Source organism: Diabrotica undecimpunctata, chromosome 7 (genome assembly GCF_040954645.1).
Source record: "Diabrotica undecimpunctata isolate CICGRU chromosome 7, icDiaUnde3, whole genome shotgun sequence".
Taxonomy (NCBI): domain Eukaryota; kingdom Metazoa; phylum Arthropoda; class Insecta; order Coleoptera; family Chrysomelidae; genus Diabrotica; species Diabrotica undecimpunctata.
This window is the reverse complement of record NC_092809.1, coordinates 29428785-29455034: the sequence shown is the minus strand read 5'-3', so window position 1 is coordinate 29455034 and position 26250 is coordinate 29428785. Positions and strand designations below refer to the sequence as shown.

Below are 26250 nucleotides of genomic sequence, written 5' to 3'. Positions count from 1 at the left end.
GTCAAATAATGTACCCCCACCTGAATTTCCACAGGCGTACAAGAGAGCAATAAAAAGGCCACAAATGAGATGTAATGACGAAGCTTTTACTAGTTCAGTCATATCTACCATTTTTTAAAATTGAACATTGTCCCCTGCTTTTATAATATATGATTTATACCAAATGCGTTTAGTATTTTCTATCAACCGTGTATTAGTTAGTTTAGTAACAGTACTATCCTCTTAATTATAAGAGAAGAAACTTCCGGATCGGTCAATTCAGTTTTTTGTACCCTTAGCGGCGAGAATAGTTTCTCGTAAAGATTTCCCCAGAGCTTCAACCCCAGCATTACATAAACCAGAATCCCGTTCGGATCGGTGATTTCGGACTTCCTTGTTTTGCCCATAAACTGTACAAAGACCCCCGGCTCGATTCTCATTTACAATAATTTGTATGCGCGTCAAGTAATCGTGGAATGCATCCTGCATTATTCGTGTAATGACCAATCGACTATGACAAAAAAACAGCACGAATGACGAGAGCATTAACTACAAGGTGAAACAATTTTAATTAAATAGTTAGAGATAATTACGGTGTGGGAACACGACCAAATGAAAAACGATGGTGTGAGTAATGGTATGAAAACAAACGTAAATGCAAAAGAAATTTAAAAAAATACTGAATAAAAAGGTATATTTCGGTTGGTAAGTTTCAATTCTGATCGAGAAGGCAATCGGCCGTTTGGATACCTAGTTTGACGTTCAGATCTGTACTAGTCGTATAAGAATTCAGACTACGAAAAATAAAGAAGCACGACACAAAAGCTATTATAAAAGATATAATAATAGGTATATTAGCAACAATATTCGATAAATCTTATATATGTAAATCGGAAACCTACCTACATGCTTTCAACAACGCAGTGTAACAAATATAACACCATAATATTATTTTGAGATAAGAAGTTCCCTTAGTTTTGCCAAATGACACCAGTTGTATTATCAATAACATCGAAAAAATATTATATCATATTAAACAACACAAAAGTTTTTTTGATTTGAATCTGAGACGCAAAAATAAAAAAATATCGATTGAAATTGTCCCAATTGATCTTTTGCTTCAGAAAGAACTTATCAATTAGCAATGTTCTGTACTACCGTTTATTTTTAGATCGTACTTTCTTTGGTATGTTGCTTACACGAAAACGATACACCCCGTATGAAAAAGAAAACACAAGGGAAAAACGAAAGAAAGAAAGAATAAAAAAGTCGTCACGACATTCGTGTGTGCCGTGCATGCCTTCCTAGTGACATTTTTGCGTTCAAACGCGAAAAAGGTCCATCGCTTATGCCAATGGAACCGGTCTTCAGATGTTACGTCGACGGCTGGCACGCGGACAGCCGTCTCCTTTACAACGTTGCCGTCTGATTTTGATCTCATTTTGACCATTTCTAGTACACTTAACAATAAGGATGTCTAATATATCCGGTTACTTTAAAAATGAAGACAGAAAGGTCACAAACTAAATTAAGATCGATTAGTTGGTAATGATACCTAGAATCGAACGAAAGTGCTTCCAAACTAAGTATGGTGGATATAAGGGAAACTTACATCTAACAATAGATATATAAAGAGATGTATAAAAAGTATACAAATAATGTTAATATTAACAATATACCAACAGTATTATTCAGGTTGTTTTTTACACTAGCCCATGGCTATTCTAGAGTCACACAATAATTTGCTCATTGATATAACTTAGCTGTTTTCTTCTCTCTGTGACATATCCTCATTGGAAGTTGGCGATCATTTTGGCCTACATAAGTTTGTTTACAGCGTTTCAAGTAATGTTTTACTCATCCACTATACCAGATTTTTCAGCCAAGAGATCCGTTGTCTACTCGGCCCTTTGCTTCTTTTTAATTTACCTTGCACGATAACCTGAGGAATCTGGTATTTATCGTTTCTCATCACATGACCAAAATATAAAAGTTTTCTTTGTTGCCCTAATAGATAGTGCTCAGCGGTATTCCTGAACATAAGCCAGGCATTTGTTAAAGTATGTGCAATGATTAAAAAAAAAATTATTAATCTCTAGAAATGAGAATTCGCAAAAAGTTTTAAAAACAATTAAAATAATATAACTTTTAAGTTTTATCCAAAACAAGGGGGTAAAAACATATGAGTAAAAAATAGTAAAATGTTATAATTCTTGTATTTTCAAGTAAGCCACGTGAAGATTTTAAGTAAGCCACAGATTTTTGTGTTTTATATGATAAATGAATCTACAGTGGAGTAGCAAAAGAAAAAAGGGCCAAAGAAGGTGTAGCCTTACTAATACACCAAAGGTAACAAAATCACATTAAAGAGTGTCAATGCATATCAGAAAGAATTGTAACAGCAAAGATAAGAATGGAGAAGAAACCTGAACATCATCGGAGTATAAGGCCCAGAAAATAACAAGCCTCGAACAACAAAGGAATCGTTATACGACTAATTACAACAAGAAATGACGGCAAAAGAAGAGGTAAATATTGAGGAAGAAGAAGTAAAGGGAGCAATAGGAAATTAAAAAACTGAAAATCACCAAGAGAGGACAGAATACCGAATGAACTCCTAAAGTACGGAGGACCAGATCTGACCAAACAACTAATAAAACTAATCCAAAAAATAATAGAATAAAACAGAATTCCTCAAGAATGGAGATCAAGCATCCTAATACCTCTCTTCAAAAAGGGAGACAAATCGAACCGGAAAATTACAGAGGAATTAATTTATTAAATACAACATTCAAATTATCTGATCACTATATTGATGGATGCTATATTTACAATGAGACAAAAGTGCAAAAAAAATCATTAGAATACAAAAAACTGCAATATCTATGTTTGGTGGATCTTAAGAAGGCATTTGAGCAGGTCAAAGGTTTTCCACTTATTGTACGCAAGAGAGATTCTAAAATAGGATACCAAATGGGAGAAAAACAACTTCAAATAATCTGCTATCCAGACAACTCAATACTACTCTTTCAAAGTGGAGATGATCGACAACGTATGTTGCACCAATTTAATATTACCGCCAGAAAATTTAACATGTTAATTTCCCCAAAAAAAGACAAAATGCATGGTTATAACAGCAAATTTACTAAGACTTGAGGTAAATTGGAGCTGAAAGGTCGGATAATAGAACAAGTGATGGAGTTTAAATATCTAGACATCACATTATCTAGCAACCGAAAACAGAAAAGCTCGAAACAGACGTGGAAGATCAAGTGAATAGAGCAAACAGAGCCGTATGTTGCCTGCATAAAACAATATGGAGAAATAAAAATATCGGAAAACAAATGAAAGACAGTCATCAGACCGATAATGACATACGCGGCAGAAACACGGCCTGACAGAGAGAACAAAAAAGGATGTTAGAAACAGCAGAGATGACAATACTTTGACATCTCAGAGATGATGATACAAGTTGATGGTAAAACACTGTGAGCCAGAGCTAGAAGTACAGATTTACGACGTAGATGCAAGGTGGAGAACATCAAGGAATGGGTAAGAAATAGAAGAGTGGAATGGAACCATCATATAAGCCGGATGAAAAGAAATATAGTAGTAAAGACGGCAAGAGACGGTTCCCCAAGAGGAAGACGATCAGTAGGAAGACCACGAAAACGAGAAATTGGAGCTGGAAGGTCAGATAATAGAACAAGTGATGGAGTTTAAATATCTAGACATCACATTATCTAGCAACCGAAAGCTCGAAACAGACGTGGAAGATCAAGTGAATAGAGTAAACAGAACCGTAGGTTGCCTGCATAAAACAATATGGAGAAATAAAAATATCGGGAAAGAAATGAAAGACAGAGTCATCAGACCGATAATGGCATACGCGGCAGAAACACGACCTGACAGAGAGAACAAAAAAGGATGTTAGAAACAGCAGAGATGACAATACTTTGACATCTCAGAGATGACGATACAAATTGATGGTAAAACACTGTCAGCCAGAGCTAGAAGTACAGATTTACGACGTAGGTGCAAGGTGGAGGACATCAAGGAATGGGTAAGAAATAGAAGAGTGGAATGGAACCATCATATAAGCCGGATGAAAAGAAATATAGTAGTAAAGACGGCAAGAGACGGTTCCCCAATAGGAAGACGATCAGTAGGAAGACCACGGAAACACTAAACACGAAAAACAGACAGAGTCATGTCTACATAAAAAGAAGCAGAGGAAGAATATGATAAATTATTGAAGCGAAGCTTCTATACTGGCATTGTATTACGTTCTCTCTGTAGTAAAATGCTGAGGCGAGTGTCACAGAAGAAGCGCCACAAAACGGCGTCGGCGTCACAGGTATCGTCACGAAATGAGAGTCTTCACATCGATTAACTAGTCTCCATTAATTGGTTTTTAGTCATCATATATTTATTCTAAGCATTTTTAGATTAAAAACCGCATGAAAAATAACTAACAAAATACAGACATTAAATGAAAAGTAAAAAATTAAAGGAATATCTGTCAATAAAAGATAATTCTCGAACGGTCAAAATTTAAAAGTCCTCATCAATGTCATCCAATTAATATCAATATTGAATTATATGTTTAAATTTTTATTCGAGATTCTTCTGGTTTTAAAATAATTTCATATAAATACTATCTCGGATTTAAACAAGTTGTCGACTATTGTATTTGTGCGACAAAAAGCGTTATTAGTAAAACATTTGAATTTTATATTTATATGTACTTTGAAAAATATTTCTAAAGCAGCACATGTAGCTTTTTACGAAATAGCTGTCACAGTAAACAGTTGGAAGAGTTTAAGCCACGAGGTGAGTCCGTCATGCAACATGTAGACATTATATAAAATTAATAAATTGATAATTACAGAGTCATGGTCAGAAGTATACAAAACAAAAAATTCCTACCGCACCTTATTACTAGCTGAAATAAAGGTATCATTGCAGACTTCTTTAGTTGACAAAAGGAGAATTAGCATGAATAATGGAAATGTCTGGGAGGCTTTGTTAAGTACCAATCTATACAAAAACCATAAAATTTCAAAATAAACAGTTAAACATTTTGTTTTACTTGATTCAGTTTTATTTTGTTAACAAATTACATGTGAATTATTTTTTACTTTTTAAGTTACACTTATAGTAACTTCCAACCACTTGCAGTCGAAGACATAATTTGACCAACTAAAATATCCTGAATGCGGTTTTTAAAAGATGTAAATTTTAAAAACAGCAAGCGTTTATTTCAATATAGACTAATATGGCCTATGCGGATCTGGCAACGTGGTTCTGATTTCTTCGGCCTCCAATGACCTTGACAACTGTTGTTGGTTATAGAATAGAAGAAAAACCACCTTGTGCATTGTGTATGTGCGTATGTATGTGTAATAAGTAACGTTATAAAGTCTATAATCGGCACATTGAATGTATCGCTTCGTCTCTAGGCAAGTAGAGACTCTGTCCTCCCTCGCAGATTTATAAAAAAAAGTAAAAATTATATGTTAGTTATTTTAAAATTAATTTTTTTTGTATAAAATAATTTAATGATGGTTCCATCACTTTTTTGCATTATTAGCGTATCTAGTGTATGCAGATTCGTCCCAGGAGGGGCCCAAGAGAACACAGTCTTAATATTAGTCAAACTTTAGAAAAATCCACAGAATTTAGTCAGGAAACATATTTGTGCTCTGTTCACTACTTCAATGTTTTCGAAACTGTAAAATGGGATAAAATGTGGCATTTACTTAGGGAAATGAGTACCCCAGAACATCTAATCTATTTATCATAGGAATTGTATGTTGTATGTAAATAGTACCGCCAATGTTGAAATTTGAAGAACACTGATGTTACAAAAAAAACAAAACTACGCCTTGTTCGAGCATTAATATTATTATAGAAATTGGAGATAATATTTCCTATCGCCACATACGCTTCAGAAACATGGACCATCAAAAAATCCGATTCAAAGCGTATAATTTCATTTGAAATATGCGTCTACCGTAGAATGATGCGCATACCATGGACCGCACATCATACAAATTAATCAGTGGTAGAATAACCTAACTAAAACATGGAGACTAAAAATCTGGTAAACAACTTCTGATCAATAGACAAAAGAACTTACTATTTACAATTCTTCTTTTCCAAAACTGTACTCTCTATCAAAAATCCATAGAGGAAATGTTCCTTTAAGTCTAATTTTTAGGTAAAATTTTACAAAATGCCTTTGCGGATACAACAGATTTTAATGATAAAAAAAGTTGACGTTTGTGAATAAGATCAGAGGTACAAAATTGCCTGATAATTATCTATTACTTTCTCTAGATTGTAATTTCACGATTTACTAATATTCCGGAAGGGGTAGAACAGCCTTAGAATTAGGAGAATCACTTAATTTTATTTTAAATTTATACTGAGGAGTTAAAACGTGGCTGAACCTTAACAGTTTACTTCCATTCGTGGTAACCAAGATTGGCGGTAACTATGTTTTATAAAACTGTCCTTTTTGACTGTTTCTGTACATTTCTTTCCATTCTGTTAGTAGTCTGGGCTTTATACGACAAGCAATTTCATTTTTAAGACACTAAATACTTTCCTGTTCTAAGTTCTAATTACTTTTTCTTGGTCCACTTCTTCGTTCTCTTTTATTCCACAATACCCCCTAATCCAAACTAAAGATATGTTGATTTGTTCAGTTGCAGCTTTTTTAAATCTTGTAATCATGATAATTATTATTGACCTGATGGATATTTTTTTTTCATAACAGCACTTTTACTATCTGAACAAATTGCCAAAATGTTTCTGCTGTAACTTTCATATTACATACATATATATATATATATATATATATATATATATATATATATATATATATATATATATATATATATATATATAATATCATCACCATGAATCACCATGTATTTCAAACTATTCAATATTTATTCTTTTTGAAAAAACTGTTTCGAAGAATAAAGGTTTTTATTGAAAATTAACAAACCGATAAAACAATCAGATAGCACAGCTCGGTACGTTATAGATTATTTGCTCTAGTTGTACATTTAACGAAAATAAATAAACTTACTTTTGTGTTCAAAAACGAAAATATGTCTTATGTGGGGTTAACGCAGGCGTAAAGGGGAAAGATTATTGGTCTTGTGAGATAAGGAATGTCTCAGAGGGACATAGCGGCAGTAGTAGGCGTAACATAGGGCGTTATGTCAAAAACTTATGCTAAATATCAAAAATTAGTAATGCTTAAGAATAGACTAAGACAAAGTGGCCAAAAAGTAACAAAGGCTCGCCACGATCGTTTCATTGGCCAATTAGCTAGAAGAGACCCAACAATTTCTCACCTACAGCTCCAAAGGCAAAGACAGTTACAGGTTCCCAAGTTATCCAGACAGTTCAATATTGATCGCTTAAATTGGTGTCTTTAACACCAAAACTGGAACATTAGAAATTGGTAAAATGTGCTATTTTCAGTCGAAACTAGGACTTGTAAAAAATCAGATGATCGACGAATTCGCCGATCTGTATTCGTCGATCGTGTACTTAGAGAGCGAAGAAGTCAAGCAAAAACGGAAATTACCAGATCTGTTCACAGATATAAAGGAGAAAGTGTCATGTTCTAAGGAGGAATTATGATCAGTAACAAAACTTCTTTAATTTTCATCCAACCGACTTTGACAGCTCGTAGGTATTTTGATTTGGTTGTAGAAATTGTAGTTATTCTCTGGAGACGTGCATTGGGAGAAAATTTATTTTCTTGCATGATAATGCGTCTGCACATACCAGCAGAGTGATTTTAGACTTCCTTGAAGCAGAACATGGAGTGACCTGCTTGCTCCCCGACCATAACCCTATAGAGCAATTGTGGGATATGCTTAAAAGAAGAATAAGAGCTCACCGGGAGAATCAACCAAGCACTGCACTGCTAGTACAAGCTGCTTTTGAAGAATGGAACAACCTGCCACAACAAAATATTGACAATTTGTTTAGGAGCATGCCCACGCTAATTGAAGCTTGCATGAGGGTTAAGGTTCGGGGTGCACTAAAAAAACACAAATAAATAAAAACAATTTAATCATTAGTCGTTTCGCATTGAAAATTTTTATGTTATTAACCTTAAAACATATCTGACCCTGTTGAGACATGAATTATTATGAAATTAAGTGTGCATAATTGACAGGATACGTTATATAAAGGATATAAGTTAACAAAATTCGTTACATGGAGCTAAATAATACTTTTTATTTATATTTTGCAATGGTTGAACATTCGTTATAAAAAGGTTTATATTTTGCATTAGCTCTAACCGGCTATCTATAGGATTTCGAAAAATTTGTTAAATCGAGGAAACCGTTATATAGAGGGTCGTTATATTAAGGTTACACGGTATATATACAATTTTCAACACAGGTGCATCCTGGTAATGATACTACCTGGTATTTGAACTGACACACGTGAACTCTTCTAAAACCTGTTCTTTATGGTGAACAGGCGATTCCTCAATTAAGCGATATATGCTTATACAAAATAGTCTCGTTTACCGGTACAGTTAAGATTGATTGTGCAAACGTGAAAACATCGCAATGAGCGGCATGTGTCTTTGTGTACGTTAACTTATTGTGCTATTGAGCTTTTACCATTTCTTTGATTTTTTACATACGAACCCAACCACTTGGCCTTGGGGCATACCTATTTGGACTAGGGTTCGTTTATATTTACTGTACTTAGTCATAGAGTCGATCAGTTTTCTTTTAAACACTGGAAAGGAAATGGCTTTCCCTCGACATGTCGTAGTAACGTTTTTATCATCTATAATGAACTATCAACGCAGATGATTAGCTCGATGTTTGTTATTGCGAAGTGAACCAACAAAAATAATACTTAATATTTAATACAACAGGTGTTCGGGTTTAATACAACAGGTCCGCAACAAATGCGGGTTTTCTCGTTATTATTCTCATTTAGATAATAAAATAGGTTACACTGTGTTGTTGATACTAATGTTCATTGACAACTAAACCATAGTGTTTATTACACTTTAGCTAAACAGAAAATGGTCGCTTTGTTTGTAAAGAACATTTGTAATATACTAGTAAACTCAAAAAGTAAAATAAAATAGTATTGGTTATTTAATTTAGATAATCAACAATAATTTTATAGTCTCCTGTGAGAAGGTTACTATAAGTCCAAATATTCTATTTCATTAGAACATTTGGAGTCCTAACTAATTTAAGTTGGTGGACCTATAATTGTTAAACAATACAAAAAAGAATACCACTTTTCGATAACATTTAGTTGTAATTTTTTTTATACCAAAAATATTTTAAAAATTTTAAATATATTTTCTTTTTTTTAGGGGCAAATATGCAACAGTATGGCGAGCAGTTCACAAGAAAACTGGCACGGCTTACGCTGCAAAATTCGTGAAGAAGAGACGAAGAAATCAAGACCAGATGAAAGAAATCATCCACGAAATAGCCGTATTGATGCAGTGCAAAATGACCAACAGGGTAATACGGTTACACGAGGTCTACGAATCAATCACCGAGATGGTTCTAGTACTGGAACTAGCCGCAGGCGGCGAACTACAGCACATTCTCGATGGCGGACAATGTCTGGGAGAGGTAAGTTGATTAATATTTTAATACCAAAAAAAAACGAAAACGACGACATTGTGAGAGAAACATAATATCGGTAAAAGTTGCCAATATAAACAAAACGCAATATGATGATCGATGATCTTTGTTCGGACATTGTTTCGATATAAAAAATATACAGATTCTAATCCTAATCTTCTAAGATCCGTAATGTTGGTGGAAAAACATCAGAACTGATAATATTCTAAGAAAAACCAAATATCAAATATACAAAACTCTGACAATACCAGTCCCCTGATAATCTCAAAAGGCGATGAAGCTATTTTCTTGTGGAGTTTTAATATTATTTACTATCTTTATTAATGGTTAATAGGAATTAACCAAAATTTCAGTTGATAGTTCGTTTATTTTCACATTTCGATTTCCACTTTAGAAAACGTTCTCAAAATACATATTAAACAAAATGATACATTACTAAAATTAACTAAGAAAAATCATAGCATGTGATTTGTCTTTCGTTAGTAATTCCCTTGTAAATCGCGAGGAAAAAACAGAAAAAAAAGCTCATAATACTATTCCGACATTGTAAATATTTGGTCTTACATTTAGTTTACTCTCAATATCAACATCAAACTCTAATTTTATATGTATGGACTTTAAAACAATAATAATAGTGGTATTTTCTTTTTATTGACTCCTTTAATAGAAATAATTGTTTATTGATCTGTAACCGTTTATTGATTTTTTAAATCAATTGTTACCTATACTCGCAAATAGTTACATTCTTTAGCTTGAGTATGCATATATACTTTTTTTAAATTTTTGTTTTTTCTAATTAGATTTTATTATTTTATTAACATCCGGTTAATCCGGTCACATATTGTTTATCCAACTTTATCGGATGCTTTTTGTAATTTAGCTATTGTAGTGTATTGTATTTAGTAATTAACTAGCTCTTGCTTAGTTAATTTTTTATTAAAACAAGAAAAGATTGATAATTAAAAAATATATATATATATAATTAATAATAGTGATCCTTTTCCAAGTTATTATAATCCCATTTTAACTTGGCTGCACCGAACTGATGAAGACTAAATAATCAGAAATTCGTATTTGCGGTTGCCTTCCATCTTATACACATATTCTATACATTCAATGCATTTCAACGCACTAAGTAGATTCCTTGATTTGCAATTAACCAGTTTAAGTTTCCAGATAACGTCGCGATGTGTCATATTTAATTCATTTGTTCGTCTGGATATGCTGTACCCACTGAGTTCTCTGATTTGCAATTAACCAGTGTAAATTTCAAATATAAAGTCGGGATGTTTTAAAATTAATTCGTTTGTTCGACTATAATCGACTCATAATAAGGATTACAATGAACAAACGACGTTATATTTTAATTTACACTGGTTAATTGCAAATCAGAGAACTCAGTGGGTACATGTGGTACAGCATATCCAGTCGAACAAATGAATTAGATACGGCACATCGAGACGTTATCTTAAAATTTACACTGGTTAATTGCAAATCAAGAAATCTACTTATTGCATTGAAATTCCTATATTCCGAAAAATTATTTCCATACCTGTATATATATATATATATATATATATATATATATATATATATATAAAATTATAAAAATAAAATATAAATATAATAAATATAAATAAAAAAATAACATATAAAATTTAATGGCATGTCTCGCTGACAGGAAAACAAAAAAAACTAGGTATATCGATGAAAGGCAACCGTAAATATATATATTATTATATATATTTATTAATATTTTGTGTATTTTAGGTGGAAGCTCGTAAAGCAATGAAACAAATACTAGAAGGAGTTGCTTACTTACACGACAAGAACATTGCTCATTTGGACCTGAAACCTCAAAACCTACTGCTATCTGTACAAGACTGCTGTGATGACATAAAACTCTGTGATTTTGGCATATCGAAGGCGCTTATGCCTGGTGTAGCGGTACGAGAAATATTAGGTGAGATTTTAGCATATAGGTATATATATATATATATATATATATATATATATATATATATATATATATATATATATATTTTTAGTGGATTTTCTTGGGCTTAGGTTCATAAAAAAATTTGATTTGGTACTAAGGCATTTTCATGAAAATGCCTTAGTACCAAATCAAATTTTTTTATGAACCTAAGCCCAAGAAAATCCACTAAAAAAATATATTAAGGTTCAAGAACTAAACTCAAACTATATATATATATATATATATATATATATATATATATATATATATATATATATATATATATATATATATATATATATATATATATATAAATACCCTTTTGTAATGTTTTTATTGAAAATTTTAAATGTATTTTTTAATATTTTTAACATATTTATGACAGTGTTCTTCACCATTATGACCAACTGAACATTTTCAATGTAGGTTTTTAAATGTTAACTTCCACCATTTGTACTTAAGTTTTCCATTTAGGTGCTGATGAAGGTGACAGCCTATCACCGAAAATTTCACATTTAGAATAAAGTTCTACACCAAACTGGCTTATACCATCTCTAGCCGATCCTTGATTTGACGCTTTCCCGACAGTTATTGTATTCTTAGCGTCGTTATATACACTATATATATACTATAGTTTAAGACAGTGTAGGGTTCTCGGTCAACAGTTGGAGAATAAAAGAAAGGCTATCAGCTACTTCATCCTTTTATTGAAGACGTTTCGTGTATTCACGTCTATTCACTATACACATCTTTTTTTTCCCGGTTTTTTATAGCGTTCTCCGCCTTCCGGTTCCCAGTTTCCAGCTACGTCGGTCATTCCATTCGCCAGGGTGAAGGTTTCTTTCCGACATTGCCTTCTAAATGCCTCCCAGCCAGGATTGTTTTGGCCTTCCTCTCTTCCTTCTTTCCCTTGGCGTCCATTTTAAAATTTGGATTGGCAGCCTGTCGTCGTCCATTCTTTTCACATGACCATACCAGATCAGTTGTCTCCTTTGAATTTCGTCAATGATGGTTGACTTGACTCCCATTATATTTCTGATATGGTCATTTTGTATTCTATCAAGCCTTGATTTTCTAGCTGATCTTCTCCAGAAGTCCATTTCAATGCAAGTAGGCGTCGCTCAAGGGATTTAGTAAGTTGCCATGTTTCGCATCCATAGAGCACTATACTTTTAAAGATGGAGTTAAAGAGGAGATGCTTTCTTTGATTTGATAGTTCTTTTGACCATAGCATCGGGTTTAGGCATCCTATCACCCTTTTTCCTTTCACGATTCTTTGCTCTATCTCTTTTTCGGTGCGCCCACTCTTGTTGATTGTTGTTCCCAAATATATATATTCCTCACAGTTCTTGATTGTTTCATGTTCGTTGACCATTAGATCTTCTACTTCATTCCCGATGCATAAGTATTGCGTTTTGTTTCTATTTACAGAGAGGCCCCATTCTTCATATGTTTTAAACAACCGTCTCGTCATGAATTCTAAATCTTCGTTGTCTGCTGCCACTACTACTTGGTCGTCCGCAAAATGTAGAGTGTATAATGTTGTATCGTCGTCAAGTTGTATCCCCATTCCTGAACATGATCTTCTCCAGTGTTTTAGTGCTTCATTTAAATAGATCTTAAATAGTATTTGAGAGAGGCAGCATCCTTGTCGTAAGCCTTTTGTTACTGGAAATTCTTCTGATAAGGTGTTGTTTAGTTTGATTTTTGATGATGCTTTATTGTATAATTGTTTGACTGCGGCGATGATCGTGCTATTTATAAATATAAATAAATAGCACATCATCAGTTCATCTACTAAATTATTTAAATACGCAAACATTCATAGATACAAAAAAATTCGCACATGGTTTGACTTACAAAAGGTATGCAGCAATATTATGATGGAAGTGAAGAAAATAGCTGAATTTATGAACCATACATATTAAAAAAGTACAAAACGTTCAGTTTGAGTTATCAAGAAAACAGATCTACGTCAGATTTGTAAAAGTTAAAAAAGAGTTCAAAGAACAGACATGTTAAAAAAACTTTAGTGTGAGTAACAAAGCAAAAAACTTATAACTAATATGGATGAACAAAGTTCCAAAGATAGCAAAGATATTTTATAACTTTATAATAGCAATTATAATATTTTATATTTAACATTATTAAATAGTCTAATTATAAGCAATAAGTGAGCATATTTCTTATTTCTATGGATTTGTGACAATCGTTATCGAACCATTTTTTGCTGTTCACTTATTATATCCCAGTTTTCATCTAATACGCTTGTCAAAGTTAATTTTATATTCTCCCAGGCAGATATTCTATGTTGTTATATTTCTCTGTTTGTGTTAACTTTTTGAAATTTCTCCTGTCTCAGTATCCTGCAGAACTTCGGTATTCCATATTGTTATTGGCGTATTTCTGTGGGTTTTTTGGTACTCTATTCTTGTTCTCACCCTCGTTTTTAGCAGAAAATGATCCGTGTCTCGATCCGCCCCTCTTAGGCTTCTTGCGTCTAGACCTCCTCCTCCTGGATCTACCAGAACATGATCGCCCTGATTTTTTGTGACACCGTAGTTGGAGACCCACATTTCTTTGTGAATTTTCTAGTGCTCGAACATTGTTGACTTTATTAGCAGATTTTGGGATCCTGCAAAGTATATTAACATTGTTCCATTACCATTACCGAAGTCATGGATACTATGGTTATCTATTTTTGGTCTGTATGTTGCTTCCTTCCTAATTTTTACATTTTCAAATCCCCAAAATTTTATTTCCTCTCTATATTTTTTATCTAATATGTTACTAAAATAGTATTTGTTTTTAGGTACTGCTGATTACGTAGCTCCAGAAGTCCTCAGCTACGAACCAATAGGCCTTAGCACCGACATTTGGTCAATAGGAGTATTAGCCTACGTTCTCTTGTCGGGGTTCAGCCCCTTCGGAGCCGATGATAAACAACAAACTTTCCTGAACATTTCCAAATGTTCGCTCACCTTCGAACCGGAACATTTTGGAGACGTTTCCAGTGCTGCGATAGATTTTATCAGAAGTGCCCTTATTGTTGACCCAAGGTAAGATTTAATCTCAAATCGTAAAAAATTCCTGAAATAAAATTAATAATAATTGGTATAACCTCTAAATGTTATTTTCAATTGGCGGTGAATGAAATCTTTACAGTTCAGACTTTGTTGGTCTCGCTTTTTGAGGCATTAGCCATATTTGCACCTTTTTAGAACTGACAGTCTTGAAATGTATTATCCCCCTTTGTCCCCCTTTCTTGAAATCAAAATTTGATATTTATTTGCTTATTGTTAGTTATGTGTTGTTTTATTGTTGTCTGTTACCTTAATAGTGTTGGTATATTATTACTAATAAGTTCTTTAAGTATCGGTAAATCGGTAACCATATCTTGCTGTATTCTATTGATGAGTTTGATAGCCATTTTTTTTTTCATTTAGTAAGATGATGGGGGCTTCCTTTTTTTCCACCTCTTACCATTGTCCGGAGCATGTTTACACATCTGATATCTGTCAATCTGGGATTGCTATCAACAAGTCCTCACAGACACTTCGTCTAAGGACTAGCAACCCCAGTTGAAGCTTACGTTGCCATGTTATCAATTCCTATTGTAATTTAAACATCCTAATTTTTAATTATCAAAAATGTAACGAAAATGTAAGTTAATCAAATAATATTTAAAGGGTTTTTACCCATGTATTTAGTGGCTTCAATCATGTACATCCAGATAGCACTGATTGTGGAATAGTTATTCCGAAAACGTTCTGTGATGTAGCCCGATAGGGTTTTTATTATTATACCTTTTATAAAGGAATTTTTAAATAAATTTTATCTGATATCTACCAGATTCTGTTTTAAAAGTAGATTCATGCTCGTTTATCCTAACTCTTAGTGGTCTTGAAGTTTCACCTAGATAAAAATTGTCACATTCGCAAGATATTTTGTAAATGAAGCTCTTTGATCTTTTTGTACATTGCTAGGTTTGGTTTTGGATTAAATAGAAATTAGTGTAAATATTGTGTTTATATGGGATTAAGCAACAATAATTTACTGCAATGAAAATACATTTTATAATAGTTATTTGACGTTTCGATTTCTTACATCTAATTCTCTCTAAACCTGATGTTCTAACCGTTCGTCTCTTATGATCCGTTCTAGTCACTCGTCAATTTCAGTAGCTTCTTTCCTTTTAATTTACCTTGCATAACCTGAAGTATGTAATACTTATCGTTTCCCATTACGCGACCAAAGTTTGGCAGTTTTGTACTGCTCAGATCAGTTTATGATCTTGATCTAATATTTCCAATTCAATCTAATTCTTATTATACTACTTTCTTTGTAAAACACATTTAAGTCTTGGATTGTTCTGCGTTACCAATTATTTTCAACTTTTTTTGCACTAAATATTTTTCTTAATACTTTTGTTTTCCATATTCCTAGAGCTATTATATCAGCTTACCTCAGGATCCAAACATCGCCGCTAAGGGTTACTATTGATCTAAATACTGACAAAGTAATTCGTACTTTAAGATTTCTAAATTTCTCGATGTGATCTTGTTTTTGAACAACCTTGTGAGAGCATGTAGTATACATTTATTATCCTCTATTAATTTGGCCTGTATTCATTTTCTGTATTCCGGCTTTCTTGTGATTTTAGCTCCCAAATATTTAAAGGTTTATATAAGAATATAAACCAAACCTTAGATGTATATATATGTTTATGTGATAGTAAAATATATATTTGGAAACAGATAGCGATACTGGAAGAGCAATGGCATGTTTGTTAACCTTTTGTTTGGTAAAACTTGTAAACGTTTAAAACTATTATGTTTCAAAAGTGTATGTTATTGTTGTCATATTACTAATGTTTTTACTTTATTTTTAGAAACCGGCCGTCAATCCACGAAATGCTCGACCATCCTTGGATATCTTTAAAGAGCAACATCGCACCCACCTTACATTTAAAACCCTGTGAACACCAAAACAGTCAATCGAACAATATAACGCCAAAATCGACGCCGATAACGCAACGTAAAAGTTTTGCCTGCATCAACGACACTGGTACGGTGAAATCCCCAGGACAACGAAAAAACGGCTTTGACACCCTCAGTAGTACATTCACAGACTCCTCGTCAGTTCGTACGTACACAGTTTCAACCAATTGTTTGTGTCCTCAGTGTGGTACGACTTGTCGCCACATCACGCATACACCAGTGACTAAAACTACCATCACCATCGATAGGGGCATTCTGTGTTAGCTGATTGTTCACAAAGTAACCAGAATGCGGGTTTTATACCTATACACCGATTTAACTTTGATTTAGTCAAACCAAACATTGTAGTTGGTCTTAGGAATTGTCGTTCTAATTCATTTTTTATGTAAATATCTCGTTTGTATCTTCAAAGCTAAATACGAATGGGGAAAGATTAATTGACCTTCAAAACACATTACATTTTTATATCCACTAAATTTTGGGGTACTAGAAAAATATTTTATATTTGCCTCTAAGTTGGGCAGCTCTAGAAGCTGTAGAAACAACTATTTCTTTGCTTTAAACCAGGCAGCCCACAGTGTGATTTATAATCCGTTAAACATGTTTACAGGCCTCATTGTCTCCTTGCCCTTCCATTCTTTTCGTCTTCCCATATCTTATGTAATCCACAAAAATTTTTATTCAAGAAAAGAAATTATTCGTCCAATTAAAAAATCATAAAAAATTATTGTAATGGATTTACTGGTAGATGAAATTGAGCGAAGGAAGATATAGTTAGAAATACCTCTAGAATTCCAGCTACATATATTTTTTTTTAAATCTAATTATACTTGAATCGGTGTAAAGGGTATACGCCACAAATATCGGCACATTTAGATTTTTTTGTAAAGACATGTCAAAAGTTAGTTTCGTACAGTAAACGTAACGGTTATGTAACATTATTGCAACAAATATTACTACACTAAGATCTATAAATTGAGCTGAATCTAAGTCCAATGTGACTTATCGAAATGTACAAAAATATTTACCAAATCCGGCCAATATCAGGAGATATACATAAAGATTATAATATATGTAAATATATAGTTGAATATTCATATATTTAATAATGTTTAGCATCTTAATCAATGTTCAAATATTTTAAAAATAATAAGAAATATTGTAATGAGGATGTCTTAACCTTCAAATTATTTTTAATTTCATGCGGGACAGCTTCAAGTATTTGAAGACTTTAAATTTAATTTTATCATTCATTTATACATACATTTCTTTTTTCTATGTTTTCTTGCATTTTGCATGCTTTTAGGACATTTTTTTAAACATTGAGATAGGATAAAAAATTTCTTGGTTTCTTCTAATACATCCTTGTTTTATAATTCTATGAATTGCTGACCAAAATGACCAAAGAATTGCTTTTCTAAGATTCTTTTTAAAGAATTTTATACCATAAAGTTTTTTTTCCATTATGTTCCAAGTAGAATAAATAGAAGATGTATTTAACAATATTAATTATAATCGAGATTGTGTATCAGTGTTAGTGAATAATATGGCTGGTATAAAGTATTTCTTTTTTTTTTAGTTTTTTCACAAATTAAATGTGTTTCAACACTGGTTTATAGCTGTAGCATTAATAACTTTCTTCTGTCTATTCCGTAGTAGAAAAAATGCTTTAGAGGATCTGTCTTTTCGTCTTCAAGTTATGTTTTCGACCTGCCATTATCTGATGAGCCCCAATAGGGCGAAACTTGTCATAGTGTGGTCAGAGCATAAAATGTTAGACATAAAGAACAGGGCTTCTAGATGCATTTTACGCCACCCTCTATAAAAGTAGATCTTCATTCCTCAGACGAATCAATGGTCAAAGGAAGTGTTTAAAATTTTTCATTTCTCAAATACTGAACAGTCGAACAGTGGTGTGTGAATAAAGAGCTTTGACTATCATTACAATAAGCATAGAACAGAAGTAATTAGATCTAAGTTTGCATCACTTCTTATAAATACACACTGCATATTTCTTTCGGTTATATTACATAAACAAAGACAAGCTGGTCTTGATCTTAATTGAACGAACAATAATATTTTGCTACATTGGATCGGAATAAAAAATAATAAATTCAAAAAATTAACCTTGTGTATTATACCGTAAGTCGGTATGTGCGTGGGTATGTGCACGAAAATTGATACAGTCGAAGTTGCAACAGATACAGAAAAACTGATCACCAAGCCTTCATCAAAAAATTTATGTGGAGAAAATTATGAAACTATATCCGAGAAAACTAGATCATACTTACTCGTAAACTATGATAATCAGTTTATCTTGCTTTTAAAGTTTTCGTTTTGATTAAATATTGAATTGCGGGATATAATTTGCAAATACTGATTTTCAATTAAAACAAATTTAGAATCTGTAAGCTAGTTTTTATTCATCAAATTCAAAATTCTTTAGAAATAACTTATATTTCTTCATACATTCAACCATATTTATTTTGGATCTTTCGGTGATAAAAAATTTCGACGTATGACTGAAAATTTCACTCGAAACTTAGCTACTTATTTCAATCCATTATAGCCCCTTTCTTTATAATTTCTTCCGCTAAGCAACCTTTTTATAACCGTATAATATTAACGGTCGCTCTGGCGCGTCTCTTCATGATTTATTAAACGAAATAGTTCTGCGGGACTGTAGATTTTTTGTGGCCAATATCCTGGAAAAAACATTGTTTCCAATGTATTTTCTGATCTGCATTAGTGGTATTCATATTCATCGTTTTCTTGGATGAGAAATTTCTCCATGACTGAGGAAATGAATCAGCTGTTGTAATCAGCAGACTATGCTTTTAAAACTAAATACCTTTTCTAAACTTGTACATATCATTTACAAATGGTAATAATTTGAGAGGACAAATATTAAAAACTATGGTTGTTGAAACTTTATTAATGAGATATTGAATCATATTTGTGCCTTGTTGTGTGCCAGAAAAATTAGGAGCTTAGTGTAGTTGAACGTTGCAATGTCGAGTTCTAACAAAATTATATTATAGATATAATAATATGGATAAGTGTATTTTTTTAGATTAGATAATTATGTTGCCTTTAAAGAAGGTTACCATAATTTCTATGTAGGTGGAACGTGCTTTTTGTAAAGACAAAATTGTGTTTGTAATGTTACATCAGTGTTACACAGAAATCGATTGTTCTTCAGATGCATGTTACGGGTCTAAAATACGAAAATGTTTTTAAATGTTTGAAAAATAAAAACTGAATTTTGGCATTGTCGAATGATTGATTCCATCATTTTTTAAGTTACACGGATGTTTATTTGTGCTATTGTTGGGATGTACAGTGCTATTTGTATTTAAGTATGAGTAATTTATATTCTTTTGTTGCTTTAATTCACTTTAATTTGGTGTGTACCTAAATAAAGTTATTTGTTAATTTCAAGCCTGATTGTTTTATTTATCACCTTTTGTTTTAATTACATAATATGGGACATTTTTCACCTTTGCTATGCTGTAAATTAACGGAAACTGGTGCTTTTCACATTTCATGGCTTTTTATCATATTCATTATAATTTGTTTGTTTAAAATTTTTTAAGTGTAAATGAATTTTCTGACAATATAGCTGCTTAACGACATTATTTGTAGAATCGTTGGTGATCTCTCGTATACGTAGATCCAAGTCCATGATCCAAGTTATCATATAAAATATAAAACTGAGTGGAACCTCTACATCTTTTTATATTATATTCCTGTCTTTTAGATATTTAATTCTTGTATTTATTAGGTACAGTTTTTATAACCTTATTTTAAATAGGCTCATGTGACAAGTAATACATCATTTGAAAATCTGGTCTCAAACAGTATTTTTGTACGATTTTGTCGCGTTGTCTAAAAAATACCGTTGAATTGCGAAAATTATCTTAAATGTCACGTTGATAGAATTAGATAGTTTCCGTGTTTCTAGTATCATACCGCGTGATATAGTATTTTTCATATAAAAATGCGTGCACGTCATTCAAGATTTACGACGTCAGAACCCTACAGCGTTGCCAAAACATCAGAATAGTTAGTAAGTGAGGAATTTTTAAAATGTTAACTATTTGTCACACTACTATATTAACAGTAAATACACTTAGTTTTAAGATTACTGCAACACACTAAAATACATAAGAAAACATTTTAATACAAAATTATATATTCTAAATTTTAAACTTACCTCTTTTAGAGCATTAATAGTAAAAACGTCCCGCCATTATTTTTTGTTCAAAATAATCTATCTTATATTAAAGCTTATCAGCTTTCTACAGACTATTTCGTTGTTTTGGCATAGCACAATCACAATACACAACAATAATTAGTTTTTAAAGCTATTAATCTAAATTTAATATGTATTTATAAATACAATTTATTAATATATAATATATTATGATCAAATTGTGTAAGGAATCAAAACATAAACAAAATTCTTACTCTAAAAAAGCGCCAACACTTTAAACAATTTTGCCACACTCTGAACTGTCAAAAAATTTGAAGTATTCCCGTATCAGTTGCGTACAATTGTCTAATATATTTAATTAAAATTAATATTTTGTGGAATATTAGACTTAAAGAGTTATTTCATAAAATTTATATTATTAATAATAACAAATTTTTTGGTTATTTAATCAATATAATTCTAAAATTCCCAATGATGATTACATTTTTCTCATTATTATACCATGTTGACGCCTATGAAAGATCGAGCAGTTCCGTATGGGTTTCATATTATTAGCTGTGTTAGGAAAATTTTAAGTCTAAGGTTGACGTTCTGGAAATTTTAAATATGTGACGTCACTTTATATAAATTGTGACGTGCACGCATTTTTATATGAAAATATCATACAAGAGTTTCCAAATGATGCATCACATATCATAACACATAATGTCATATTTTACAGCTGTCAATAAATAAAGAATGAATTCTATCAGAATGTGAGAAACTGAAAAGTAGGCCAGCAAAAATAGCAAATAAATGTATTTTTCGTAACACTCTTTGATACAGGTATATAACAACTGCTTTTGATAAATTTGGTGATAGTAGTATGTAATAAACAAAATTTGCAAAAGATTAAACATCATTTTTACTCATAAACAGTATATAAACAATGTAAGATCGCTATTTGATTTTAAATACTACGGTGAATGGAAAAATGAGACAATTTTACTGAGAAACTATAGAAAATCCTTTAAAATGAGTGTATCCAAAGTTATTTTTGTTAATTTGTTACTTAATTATTGCAAAAAGAGCTTCAAAAGTCGATTTTTTGAAACTTTTTCTAAAAATGCACAAAAAACTTTAATTTCGCGTAATACTAATTATCACAGGTATATAAGCTATGAAAGTTCAAGGAGTTTGAAGAGTTACTGCAAAATTTAAATTGTTTATCCCAAAAAGCTTTTATCTAAAACGTTATTATGCTTAAACTATGAAGTTGACATGAATTCTGAAAAAAGGTTTATTTTATCAAATTAGATCGTTTAGCGATTAAAACATAAAGTTAAATATTGTACAATAGGTTTGCAAAAGTCCTGTGATTTTAAGCATATAAGTAAACAATTAAAATAATATGTAGGAAGTTCATTTTTTTTATTCCTTATCTTGGCATACACGAATTAAAAAAACAGAATGTCCTTTAAACGAGATTTATCCTTTTTTCTTGAAAAATTCACCAAAGCTCTGTTTATAAACAATAAGCAATGTAAAATTTGAAAGATTAAGAGTTCAAGTTTAAAAAAGAAATTGAAAACGATTTCTTTTAAAAATGAGCCGTCCATGAAGCGCCAAAGATAAAGGGCTTAAAAGCGAAGCGATTTTACTATTTCAAAAACTGAATTGATAAATTCAAATTTATAAAAGTCGCAATATTTCCGGTTCTTATCATGAAAAATTTAATTGTTTAAACAATTTAAAATAAATATTTATTTTGCATTTAATACGTATTCGTGGAACAGGCCATGATTTAGTAAGTAACTTAAATATTTATGTATTATAGTTATCGTATCTTTTTACGACAAATTTTACAAAAAATTAATTTTTTATTTGAAAATCAAATCTATACGTGTTAATTTTTCTTGAAATATGCTTAATATTTTTACAATGTTCGTTTTTAAACCGTTTATCTTTGACGCATCATAGACGGCTCATTTTTAAAGGAATTGTTTTTATTATTATTATTTTTTTGGTTTAAACTTAAACTTTTAAATTGCTCATTGTTTATAAACAAAGCCCCGGTGAATTAAAAAAAAAAGCTAACTCGGGTTTTCAGGGTCATAGGGCATTATATATTTTGGAATTCGTGTAAAAATGTTAACAGGGCGTATAAAAAAAATTAACCTACATGTTATTTGCAAACGTATTTTACATTATTTAACATAAACTACCGTTAAATGAATTAATTTGATAAGATAAGAATTTTTCCTCAGTAAAAAGCATAGTAACGTTGCAGATAAAATTTTGCAATAACTATTAAGTTAAATTTCTTGAAACTTGTAAATATAATTATATGTAATATTGCCCTTATTCTTACGCGAAATTAAAGTTTTTTAATTTTTAGAAAAGGTAATTTAAAAAAAAAAAATCGACTTTTGAAACTATTTTTGCAATAATTAAGCGACAAATTAACAAAAATAACTTTACAAAACCTCATTTTAAAGGTTTTTCTATGCTTTTTTATTATAGTTGTGTTTTCCATATAATTTACCGGTCTTCACCTTTAGTATTTAAAATCAAATAGCGATCTTACATTGTTTATATTTGGTTTATAAGAAAAAAAATTACGTTAAATCTTTTGTATATTTTGTTTATTACATATTGTTATCGTCCAATGAATCAAAATCAGTTTATGTATCAATGATACCTGTATCAGTGTCAAGGGAAAATCGTCAGTTCCCTGGTCTAAAGATAAATTAACTTGTTAACGAAATTTTTTTCATAAAACCTGATGATCGTCAAATATTAGGCATAGCGCTTTTCCTACACTGCCGTCATTTAATATTTAACGGTTTCTGTTTTAAAACGAGTAACAAGAGCTTTCAAATTCAATTACGTGCGATACGATCCCATTTAAAATTATTTTACAAAATGGCATCCTTCCGCCACTTTTATTAATTACGTTACTCAAATCTAAAAACACTGAACATGTCTCACTGATCAGTGACTCAACAACATATTAATTTAAATTTTAGTAATACTTACAGTCAGACTATGTTGACATATTTGCATTTCCCATTCTTTGTATGATCATCCCCCATGATGCTGTTTTGAATGCTACCTTCACATCCAGGGCTATTAGCTAACAATTATCTGCTTGTGCTGTAAATCTGCCTTTCCTGAAGTCGTATGGGTGATGTGAGATGATTTGTTTTTTGTCCAGGTTTCTTTACAGTCTATCCTAACTTACTACGTTGCTTCTTACTAAGCAGATCGGATGTTGCCCCATCTGCAGGTTTTCGTTCTTTAAACATTACAAGTTTTGTCATCCTCTAAAGCCCCGTTAGTGTTATTACATGCTTCTTTAAAATAGTCGTATGCCAACATCTTCAGCATTTTTGGATCCAACATTTCTTTTCCTCGCTTTACAGTATCTCTTCCCACATCTGATACTTAACGAGAAGAGGTAATTGATGACTCAGCTCTTCTCAGAATATCTCTTGTATCCCACACCTAGATTTTAGTAAACTCTTCAGGTTTAGGTTTTGCTGGGAAATTGAAATTTCAGGTACGTTATTGGTACTTCTCAATCTTTTCAGTAAGTTTAAAAAAAACATGATTCGAGGTCTACAAATTTAAGATTGAGGTAAGCGTCAAATATAGGTGTTTTTGTGTGAACTTTTCCATTTGACATACCTCTTAAACCATTAGTTAACGTATTTTGTCTAATGCTAGTTAGCTAATTGATTGTGCTATTCACACTCATTCCATGCTTTCTTTGGAGACAAGCTACCTTATGCTTGCATTCTAATTAGGCTCCAAAATAGCTTTATCGGAGTCATTATTTAAACCAACAACAAAAAGTAACTGAAACGTAACAACATTTGTGTACAATTTGATATTATTTTATAAATGACACTTCTGCTATCTAGCTGCCAACAACTAACCTTGTGGCCTATATAACAATATAAGTTTTATCCTGTTGATTAGTATTCTCCCTTCATCTTCTTTAAGTGCCGTCTGTCAATCGAAGGTTGGATATCGTCATCAATATCTTCAACTCTATCTACCGCTGCTCTGAAGAGCTTTACTGAACTGCATCTAAACCAGTCCTTTAAATTTTTCAACCATGGCACTCTCCTTCCTATACTCGTTTCTTCATTATGTGTCGCAGATATTGTATCTTTCTTATGTTTATTGTATTTACTATTCCGTATTATTTGCCCATTTCTCGCCATACTTCCGTGTTTGTTTTCTTCTGTGTCCATGCTATTGTAAGCATCCATCTGTAACACATTTCAAATAACTGTAGCTTATTTATGTGTTCTTGCTTCAATAACATCTCAGAGCTCTTACTCTCAGTTCTATTATAAGGTCTTTATTGCATAGAATTGTTTTGAAAAATGCTTCTTCAAAAATGGGCTCGCTATATACATTTGCCAAATTTTATATATTTTATAAATATTTGTCTCTTATGAGAAATCTTCTGATCACTTCTTCTTTGGTTTTTTATTTTCTTAAATTTTTTTTTAAAAAATTAAAGGGTCAAAAGTTAAGCGAAGAGATTACCACGTTTTTAAAATAATCAGTTAAGTTTCACATAGATACAAACTGCTAAAATATTGCCCTTCAATTCATCATTCACTTCAACGAATTTCCTGAAGCTTAATATAAGCTTAATAATTCTAATATTTCTTTTTCAGCCTCCGATGATGAAGATGGAGCGTCGCTTAACGAGAATAGTGAAAATTACACAGGGATACCCTTTCTTTTCTATTAAATTGTGATCAATTAGTTTTACTTAATTTATTTATTGTTGTTCATTATATTTTTAAAAATATGTTAAAATAAATAAAGTCAAATAAAATTGTTTTTGTTTCCCTAATACTTTCCCATTGTTCAACAATTTAATCATCTATTTTATATTCCCATATACAGTTGAATAGCTCTTGAGACCAGACATTAAATAGGTAGTAAGTAGTTAGACTTAGTAAGTAGTTATTTAAATAGTGATATGTTTCATACGATATTTGTTTACCTTATTTGAATGTCTATTTTGTGATATTTATGATTTTACTATTTTTAAGTATAGTTGATATAGTGAATTTTACCTTTTTTATTTTTAACGATATCTACATTTTTTCTCTTTTATTTGTGTGTAGGCAAAAGAACAAATAAAAATTTACTGTCTAGTCGAAAATTAAATGGCTAAAAAATATTTAAAATGCTAGGTAAAAAACACAACTTTTTAAAACAAAAAAAAATGTTCTACGAGCCTTATAGGCCAAGATAGCTCCTTTTTCCAATCACTGTTACGTTAAGTGACAACATTAAGGAATGAAATTAACCAATCTTTTATAAGAAAAGTCAAAATTTTTAGCAAACAAAATTATTAAGACTTGTTTAGACAAGAGTGTTTTAAACAAAGAGTACTTTGCG

General features: G+C 31.5%; 1 protein-coding gene across 2 annotated transcripts in view; it reads left to right on the top strand.

Moving 5' to 3' along the window:
* The window catches only part of LOC140445136 (death-associated protein kinase related-like), a 467123-nt gene extending 441453 nt beyond the window's left edge, over positions 1–25670 (top strand). The window contains exons 2-6 of one of the 2 annotated variants that reach the window (XM_072536982.1): positions 9365–9632; positions 11415–11607; positions 14435–14681; positions 16514–16767; positions 25515–25670. In XM_072536982.1, coding sequence (XP_072393083.1) covers positions 9365–9632; positions 11415–11607; positions 14435–14681; positions 16514–16767; positions 25515–25591 — 1039 coding nt within the window. In that variant the 3' untranslated portion in view covers positions 25592–25670. Of the gene's footprint in view, positions 1–9364; positions 9633–11414; positions 11608–14434; positions 14682–16513; positions 20064–25514 lie in introns of those variants that run through there. The other variant, XM_072536981.1, reaches the window with a different exon arrangement.
* The last annotated feature ends 580 nt before the right edge of the window (positions 25671–26250 follow it).